Source organism: Salvelinus sp. IW2-2015, linkage group LG1 (genome assembly GCF_002910315.2).
Source record: "Salvelinus sp. IW2-2015 linkage group LG1, ASM291031v2, whole genome shotgun sequence".
Taxonomy (NCBI): Eukaryota; Metazoa; Chordata; class Actinopteri; order Salmoniformes; family Salmonidae; genus Salvelinus; species Salvelinus sp. IW2-2015.
In genome coordinates this window covers 56798094-56806847 of record NC_036838.1, presented here as the reverse complement: position 1 = coordinate 56806847, position 8754 = coordinate 56798094, and the positions used below count along the sequence as shown (strand labels likewise).

General features: G+C 43.3%; 1 protein-coding gene across 1 annotated transcript in view; it reads left to right on the top strand.

The window, feature by feature from the left end:
- Positions 1 to 7552, top strand: part of LOC111970456 (metabotropic glutamate receptor 4-like) — a 295475-nt gene extending 287923 nt beyond the window's left edge. Inside the window, exons 10-11 of the mRNA XM_023997215.2 lie at positions 2260 to 2506; positions 4703 to 7552. Of these exons, the coding sequence (XP_023852983.1) occupies positions 2260 to 2506; positions 4703 to 4752 (297 nt within the window). The 3' untranslated portion in view covers positions 4753 to 7552. The remainder of the gene's footprint in view (positions 1 to 2259; positions 2507 to 4702) is intronic.
- Positions 7553 to 8754: the final 1202 nt, after the last annotated feature.

The following is an 8754-nucleotide window of genomic DNA, read 5'->3' as shown; positions in this document are numbered from 1 at the left end:
GAGGTAAAGAGAGAGGTGACGCTCTAGCAGGGGTCGTGCTGTGTGTTTAGGCTACTGTAAGTGAAGGCTAGAGAGAGGATGACACTAGCAGGGGTCATTGCTGTGTGTTTAGGCTTACTGTAAGTGAAGGTAGAGAGAGTGACACTAGCAGGGTCATGCTGTGTGTTTAGGCTACTGTAATGAGGAGTAGAGAGAGATGACACTCTAGCAGGGTCGTGCTGTGTGTTTTAGGCTACTGTAAGAGGGTAGAGAGAGGTGACGCTCTAGCAGGGGTCTGCTGTGTGTTTATGGCTACTGTAAGTGAAGGTAGAGAGAGGTGACCTAGGCAGGGGTCATGCTGTGTGTTTAGGCTACTGTAGAGGTAGGATGAGAGAGGTGACACTAGCAGGGGTCGTGTGTGTGTTTAGCGTTACTGTAAGAGGAGGTAGAGAGAGTGACACTACAGGGGTCGTGCTGTGTGTTTAGCACTGTAAGGAAGTAGAGAGAGGATGACACTAGCAGGGGTCGTGCTGTGTGTTTTAGGCTACTGTAGAGAGGTAGAGAGGAGGTGACACTAGCAGGGGTGTGTGTGTGTAGGCTACTGATAAGAGGTAGAGAGAGGATGGAACACTAGCAGGGTCTGTGTGTGTGTTTAGGCTACTGTAAGAGGAGGTAGAGAGAGGTGACACTCTAGCAGGGGTCATGCTGTGTGTTTAGGCTACTGTAAGAGGAGGTAGAGAGAGGTGACACTAGCAGGGTCATGCTGTGTGTTTAGGCTACTGTAAGAGGAGGTAGAGAGAGGTGACACTAGCAGGTCGTTGCGTGTTGTTTAGGCTACTGTAAGAGGAGGTAGAGAGAGGTGACCGCCTCTAGCATGGGTCGTGCTGTGTTTTAGGCTACTGTAAGAGGAGGTAGAGAGAAGGTGACACTCTAGCAGGGGTCATGCTGTGTGTTTTAGGCTACTGTAAGAGGAGGTAGAGAGAGGTGACACTCTAGCAGGGGTCATGCTGTTGTGTTTAGGCTACTGTTAAGAGGAGGTAGAGAGAGGTGACACTAGCAGGGGTCATGCTGTGTGTTTAGGCTACTGTAAGAGGAGGTAGAGAGAGGTGACACTAGCAGGGTCGTGCTGTGTGTTTTAGGCTACTGTAGAGGAGGTAGAGAGAGGTGACACTAGCAGGGTCGTGCTGTGTTTAGGCTACTGTAAGAGGAGGTAGAGAGAGGTGACACTCTAGCAGGGGTCGTGCTGTGTGTTTAGGCTACTGTTAAGAGGAGGTAGAGAGAGGTGACGCTCTAGCAGGGGTCGTGTGTGTGTTTAGGCTACTGTAAGAGGAGGTAGAGAGAGGTGACACTAGCAGGGGTCGTGCTGTGTGTTTTAGGCTACTGTAAGAGGAGGTAGGAGAAGGTGACGCTCTAGCAGGGGTCGTGCTGTGTGTTTAGGCTACTGTAAGAGGAGGTAAGAGAGGTGACGCTCTAGCAGGGGTCGTTTGTGTGATGTGTGTGTGTGTAGGCTACTGGGAAAGTGAGGGGGTGACAAGGGGAACAGGGAGGAGTGAGGGAGAGACGAGACGGCAACCAACCAAGCCGACTCACGCTGTAGTAGACTAACATCCAATATGTTTATATTGTTCCTATATTGACTGCAGCAAACCAAGAGAAGCTAGTTAACTAGCTAGCTAGCTAGGCTAATTGAGGCTGCATGCAGAATATTAAGTAGCAGCCTACCTTGTTGACTCTTGGTCGTTGTAGCCTGCCCTTCTCCTTTATCTTTTAATTCCATCTTCCATTGATTAGATATCTCCTAACTTTTGCCCCACACTGAGGCTCTATGACCGTAGCCTATTGCCGCTGTGATGACTTATGATTGGCCAACAACAACAACAACAATTGATAAATGCCACTCTCYCGAATAGCAAAGAGCAGACGCATACATTATACAATTTCTCTCGCTCTCTACTGCATCAGTTGCGTTCGGATCTGTATGGGTCCTTACGAACAAGTCAGTTAAAATGACCTGAGACCTGTCACAATAATATCAGATCCGACCCAGACCCGTGACAATATTTAGAATTCTGGATCTGGATCCGCCCGTGTCCCGGATCAGGTCTGGGGTATTCGGGTACAGGTGGATCCGTGAAGACCTCTAGGAATGTGGTAATAACTGCCTTTGGGCAGGGAATACAGCCAGCAGATTCCGGATGGTGGTTACATTAACCCTATCCTTACCCTTAAAATAATTTTGAGCCATATGTCTATCTCAATGTCCTTGACGTTACTTTACAGATGTACATCCAGACCACCACGCTGACCATCTCCGTGAGTCTGAGTGCCTCTGTCTCTCTGGGGATGCTCTACTTGCCCAAGGTCTACGTGATCCTCAGGCACCCGGAGCAGAACGTGCCCAAACGCACGCGCAGCCTTAAGGCCATGGTCACTGCCACCACCATGTCCAACAAGTTCAACCCCAAAGCCAGCCTACGTCCCAATGGAGAGGCCAAGACTGAGCTGTCTGAGAGCCTGGAAACACAAGGTGAGTTAAAAGGTGAAGACTTGCAGTATGTATGCTATATACTGTACATGCTAGAATTAGCTGAGTGGATCCTTGTGTTTGTGTTTAATGTTTCTAAGATTAATTTTGTCCTTCAGGCGCTGTAAATCACATAAATAAATTGGTCTAAGAGGTAGAAGGTAGAAAGCACAGTATCCAATTCATTATTTACAAGCCACCTCGCGCCGTTGTTATTTTACACTTCGATGGATTTAGGAAATTGGCTGCCATTTTTTTTCATTTTAAGTCTATTTGTGAGTTGGGGGAGATCTTAAAACATTCCCCGATATGCTCAAATTCTCCACTGTGTGTGTAGGTCACAAAGGAGGGCATCAGTACTATTACACCAGCTACCTTATTATAATGGACCTATTGTGTTTTATTTAATGTATTAGATCCATTTAAATTCTTGTTATACACCGTCTACAACAACCATGTTTTATTTTCTCATTTCAATGCACTGAGTTGATTCTCACAGATAAACACTTGTGCTCAATATGGTGATCCGGAATCTAAGTTTCCTTTTTTCACTGTTTGGCTCAGATTTGTGGCACTGTTCAAAGTGTTCAAAGCCAAGTGTAATTAATTGAGATGCAAATGACTTTCCTTTCTGAACCAGCTGAAATTCTCGCTGTCTAAGTCCATCTCACTCTAATTTCATTAGCAATCAAAATGCTAGGTGGTTTCTGGGACAGACTCAGGCTTTATACATCTGTGGTAAATAATGACTTCAACCATTGCCTCAGCAGAAATTACTCAGGTGATGGCCAAAACAGTCACACACCTGACCGGCTTGCCTCCCAGAGACAAAAAAGAGAGGTCTGAGTCGGTCTGTCAACAGAGATAGAATACCTATTTGTGGACAAATCTTAATGACGCACGCATATCAATGTGATTCACTGTTCCCTGAGAGCTACAGTATTTTGGGGATTYTTTAGCCCCTGCTGTATTTCTTCCACCAATAACAAAACTACAGTGATGTCCCCCAAAAAATACATCGTGGACAATATACTTGTGTTTATATAGAATGCAACATTGTAAATATTTGATAGAAAAATGTCTATAAGGATGCTGCGCATGGACATGCGTTACAGAACATCGACATATAGGCCTATATCCTAAAATTCATGTATTTGGTTTAACAACAACAGCTACATAAAGCCACACAGTAACACAATAAATGAGAAGAGTAAAGACAGAGATTCAATAACCAGCATCCGATCGTCGCCCATGTTAGGGTTTGGCCGGGGTAGGCCGTAAATAAGATTTTTTTATTAACTGACTTGCCTAGTTAAATAAAGGTAAAAAACAAAACAATGCACAGGTATTTAAATAAGCACCATTTGTCATTGTCAGGGTCATTGCCAGTGTGGACACATAGCATGATGTAATTGAAAAATTCCTGTCTCCCTGACCAGCCGACATTAGTAGCAGGGACGGTAGGATTTATCTGCTCCAGGTCAGCGGATGAGCCAACAAGGTCTGGGGAAACAACTGGATGGTCGAAGCCTTATTACCCAGTAGACAGACAGGGGATAGGAGGTGGAGGTCTGGGGAGACAACTGGATGGTCGAAGCCTTATTACCCAGTAGACAGACAGGGGATAGGAGGTGGAGGTCTGGGGAAACAACTGGATGGTCGAAGCCTTATTACCCAGAGACAGACAGGGATAGGAGGTGGAGGTCTGGGGAACAACTGGATGGTCGAAGCCTTATTACCCAGTAGACAGACAGGGGATAGGAGGTGGAGGTCTGGGAGACAACTGGATGGTCGAAGCCTTATTACCCAGTAGACAGACAGGGGTAGGAGGTGGAGGTCTGGGGAGACAACTGGATGGTCGAAGCCTGATTTCCCAGTAGACAGACAGGGGATAGGAGGTGGAGGTCTGGGGAAACAACTGGATGGTCGAAGCCTTATTACCCAGTAGACAGACAGGGTATAGGAGGTGGAGGTCTGGGGAGACAACTGGATGGTTGAAGCCTTATTACCCAGTAGACAGACAGGGTATAGGAGGTGGAGGTCTGGGGAGACAACTGGATGGTCGAAGCCTTATTACCCAGTAGACAGACAGGGGATAGGAGGTGAACACTACTTATTTTGCCCAGTGTATACAGTACTGTAGTAACTGTGACGTACCGCTGGCCTTGTCTGTGTTGTTCGCTTCTTCTTCTCTTTCAGCTTTCGCCACAAAGCAGACATACATCAGCTACAGCAACCATGTCATCTAGGAGAGGAAGGCCTTCGTCGTTGTTCTGGATGGTCACCTCGTGGCGGGTGAAAATGTTCTTATGCAGTGGAATGAAATGGGAAATAGAGGAAGAAAATGGACATGGGACATATTGTGAGGATCACTAAAGGATTTCCCAGGGAATAGTCATAATAAAGGAAAGAGAGAAGACCACACAGAGATGCAGAGAGGGACCCTCAAGGGCCCAACAGAACAGATACAGTATAATGGTGATGTTCCATCTTGTCGGCCATGACAGACAAGGCCAACACTTCCCCCCTGGCAGAGACCGGAGAGGACATGATGCGGGATGAGGCTTCTCCTCCCTTCTCGTTGTTTGCATTGCAGCTTTATTCTCTCTCTCTCTCTCTCTCTCTCTCTCTTTTTTTCTTTCTTATCTTATCTTGAGCCGACCGGACTGACATGCAATCCAATTGAAAGAATCTGTTCAGGTGTGTGTGATGCAAGGTTGTAGTCTGCCAGTATTCTCATCAGTAAGGGACATTGCTCTCAATGCTTCAGGAAGTTGCAGAGCCACCAGGATGAGAGTAATCAGTCTTTTATTTCAAGGAGGATTTTAAGTTATGTAATTGTTTTATGTTGTTTGTTTTTTTAAAGGTATTCCAGTTTAAAAAGAAAAGACTGGATGAAAGAAACAATTCCAACAATGCAGGATAATTGTACGCCATCATATTTTGGTTGTTTTTGCCTTTCCTGTCTTCATTGAGTTGACCCAAAAAATTATAATGATGTTGACAAAAAAAGACTATGGTCATTACTGATTTTGAGCATGCCAGTTTGAACATCCTGTGTTGTGTTGTAAAAAAATATTTGGAATGCGTTCAAACTCTGTTGCAGTGTCGTTTCTATTATATGTAAATTCCAAACTGGTGAAGGTCTAGTGAGTGATCTTTGTTTCCTTGTGTGAGGTGAGGCCCTGATCTGTGTTACCAGCTAACCAAAGGCTGCCACTGTCCTCGGCCCACTTTGCTCATACTTTAATACTGTAACTCCAGACTAAAACAAAGAGTCTCTCAGTAAAAATAGAGAGGTGTCATGGTGGACTGAACACAGAGGTGCAGAATGCCTCAAGATAAACACGTAATATTCAATATCTGTAAGTTTGATTAAATATTAGCACTTCACTCCACATACTGTTCTCATGGACAATAACCTTCAATCTGGATAACAACACAAAACAAATTATAAGGCTAGAGAAATGTATTGACCAATATCACCAATACAATCAACACCAAAACATGTCGGAGAGTAAGCATGGAATACCAATCCCCAAAAGAATATGAGACTCCTTGACGGACACAGACGATTTATGCTTTTCAGCACCGGGAATGGTAAGTGTAGAAACCGACTTGCTAAAGTCGATAAATGATAAACTGGGTATACTAGAACTAGTCAGTAAAGATATAAAAGGAGTTGAAGACCTCGAGATGAGTGACGAAAAAGCTGCGACAACGGAGAAAGACACAAACAAGCTAAAATGTACAGTCAATACAATTGAAACGGACGTTAAAGAAGTTAWAAAGGAGAACATGTTTCTGAGACAAGCCTTACTTGAAATACAGACTAGATCTATGAGAGCAAATCTGGTACTTACTGGTATCAAAGAAAAAGAGGGTGAAGATCCTGAAAGTGTGGTGAAATAATTATTTATTGAAGAGCTACAGATCCCAGGCGATACTGTTAACAAAATCAAACTCTAACGTGTATACAGTTTAGGACAGAGAGGACAGAGATATAAGCACCCAATCATTGCCAAATTTGCATTCTTCCAAAATATAATAAATGTTAAAAGCCTAGGTGGAAGACTCACTGGCACGAAAATAGGCATGAATGATCAGTTCCCGAAGAAAATTGCAGAACGGCGTAGTTTATCTCGTCATCGATAAACTGTATATTGATAACCAATTATTCCGAGACACCAAGACCACTCCATGGCTATTCTAAATATTACAAAGTTCCCATAGAGGAGTACAATAACMGAACACCCAATACTATCCATGGTAGGGATTGTAATACATTTATTTGGGAAACTAGTCTCTCAGGCTGCAAGAGGCCCTATAGTGAGATACCATCGATGACCCCCATCCATTTCCAACAGCTATCCTCCCGGTCAAACAAAGGTACAGCTAAGTTGTACACATCCAAATCCATTAAATGGGGAGTAAAGTATCCCCAGGGGAGTATGCCACACAGTAGTCATCCACCCAAGATGATATCCATAATGGATAAAACAGTGGTTGAGACTAAATCATAAAAAACTAAATTATCTCTGAGGACTGTGTCCTGTTTTGTAAAATGCTTCAGCGATATACTAGTATACTATATGACCTCAAGCTGCAGAAAGGAATCTACTCAAAACAAAATGCCAAAGGATCCAGTAGTCCTTTCAGGCGCCATCACTTCTCTGAATAAATACATCAGAAGTGGCTGTAAAACTGAACAGTTCTTTAGTTTTTTTATTTTATATTGTGAGGTCATTTGTGATGTGAACTCAACGCTGCTTTTCCATTAACCTCTGTATTACTAAAATAATAAAATAATGTGAGTGCTGACCAAATGAAATGGCAAGTTAATGTACGTTATTAAATAGATTGATGATGTCCGCTTTTATGTCTTGACAAATCTAAAAAGGGAAAAATGTGAACAAAAAAGAAACAGTGCCTGGCTATCTGACTACGTATTTGTAAAACCTATTGAAAAGTAATGAAGTGTGTGGAGCATGTCCAGTAAAAAAAAAAAATACAAAATCACATTTCTAATAAAATTTAAATTACAAGCTTCTCTTCTTTCTTTCAAAATTGTTCTCTCTTACAGTATTGCATTTTTATGACCTAAAGTGTCAGTAGGTCAGAATGGGGAAACAGTAAATAAATAATTGAGTGTAAAGCATCAGTAGGTCAGAATGGGGAATCAATAAATAAATAATTGAGTGTAAAGCGTCAGTAGGTCAGAATGGGGAATCAATAAAGAAATAATTGAGTGTAAAGCGTCAGTAGGTCAGAATGGGGAAACCGTAAAGTAATAATTGAGTGTAATGTGCAACATTTACAGGTTCTGTATGAGAGGAGGCCTCGCTCCACTGGTCTGGCTTGTCAGAAAGAGAGGAAGGGAGAGGGAGAGAGAGAGAGGGACATAGAGAGAGATGGAGGGAAGGAAAGAGCGAGGGAAGAAGAGCCAACAGGACTGACCTGACTGTCTCTGGGAGGGCAGCAGAGGGCAGAAGCGATGTCATTTGTTTAGAAGAAGGAAGTTCAGGAAGTTTCAGGCTGGAACATTAACTGGTAAAATAACTTCACTATTTGGTAAGAACCAAACTAACAACGTGGTATAACAGCTAATTACCATTTTAGAAAGAATCTATAAACGAATCAATTTGATGAACTTGTTAACTCCATTCTAAGTCATTTTAAGTAAATGTTAATGTAAAGTGTTACCGAAAAAGGATTTGTTGACAATGTTATCTATCACAAAAACAGTTGAATTAGAGGGACAACAAATCCTGTGAGTTAGTTTGTTTCTCATTACTTGTGAGAGACGTTGTTGACCCCTTAATCCTTTGATACAACTTCCACACCTCCTGTGATGATGCATGGTACATGTCTGTGTGAGTAAATGCGTGTGTGTGTGTGTGTGTGTGTGTGTGTGTGTGTGTGTGTGTGTGTGTGTGTGTGTGTGTGTGTGTGTGTGTGTGTGTGTGTGTGTGGCTATGANGTGTGTGTGTGTGTGTGTGTGTGTGTGTGTGTGTGTGTGTGTGTGTGTGTGTGTGTGTGTGTGTGTGTGTGTGTGTGTGTGTGTGTGGGGGTGGGTGTGATTGTGTGTGTGTGTGTGTGTGTGTGTGTGTGTGTGTGTGTGTGTGTGTGTGTGTGTGTGTGTGAGTGTGTGTGTGTGTGTGTGTGTGTGTGGCTATGACAAAGGAAGAGCAAACTAAAGAAAGAAAGAGGATGATGAACGCCAATTAATAACAGAGGAATGAAAGAAAGAA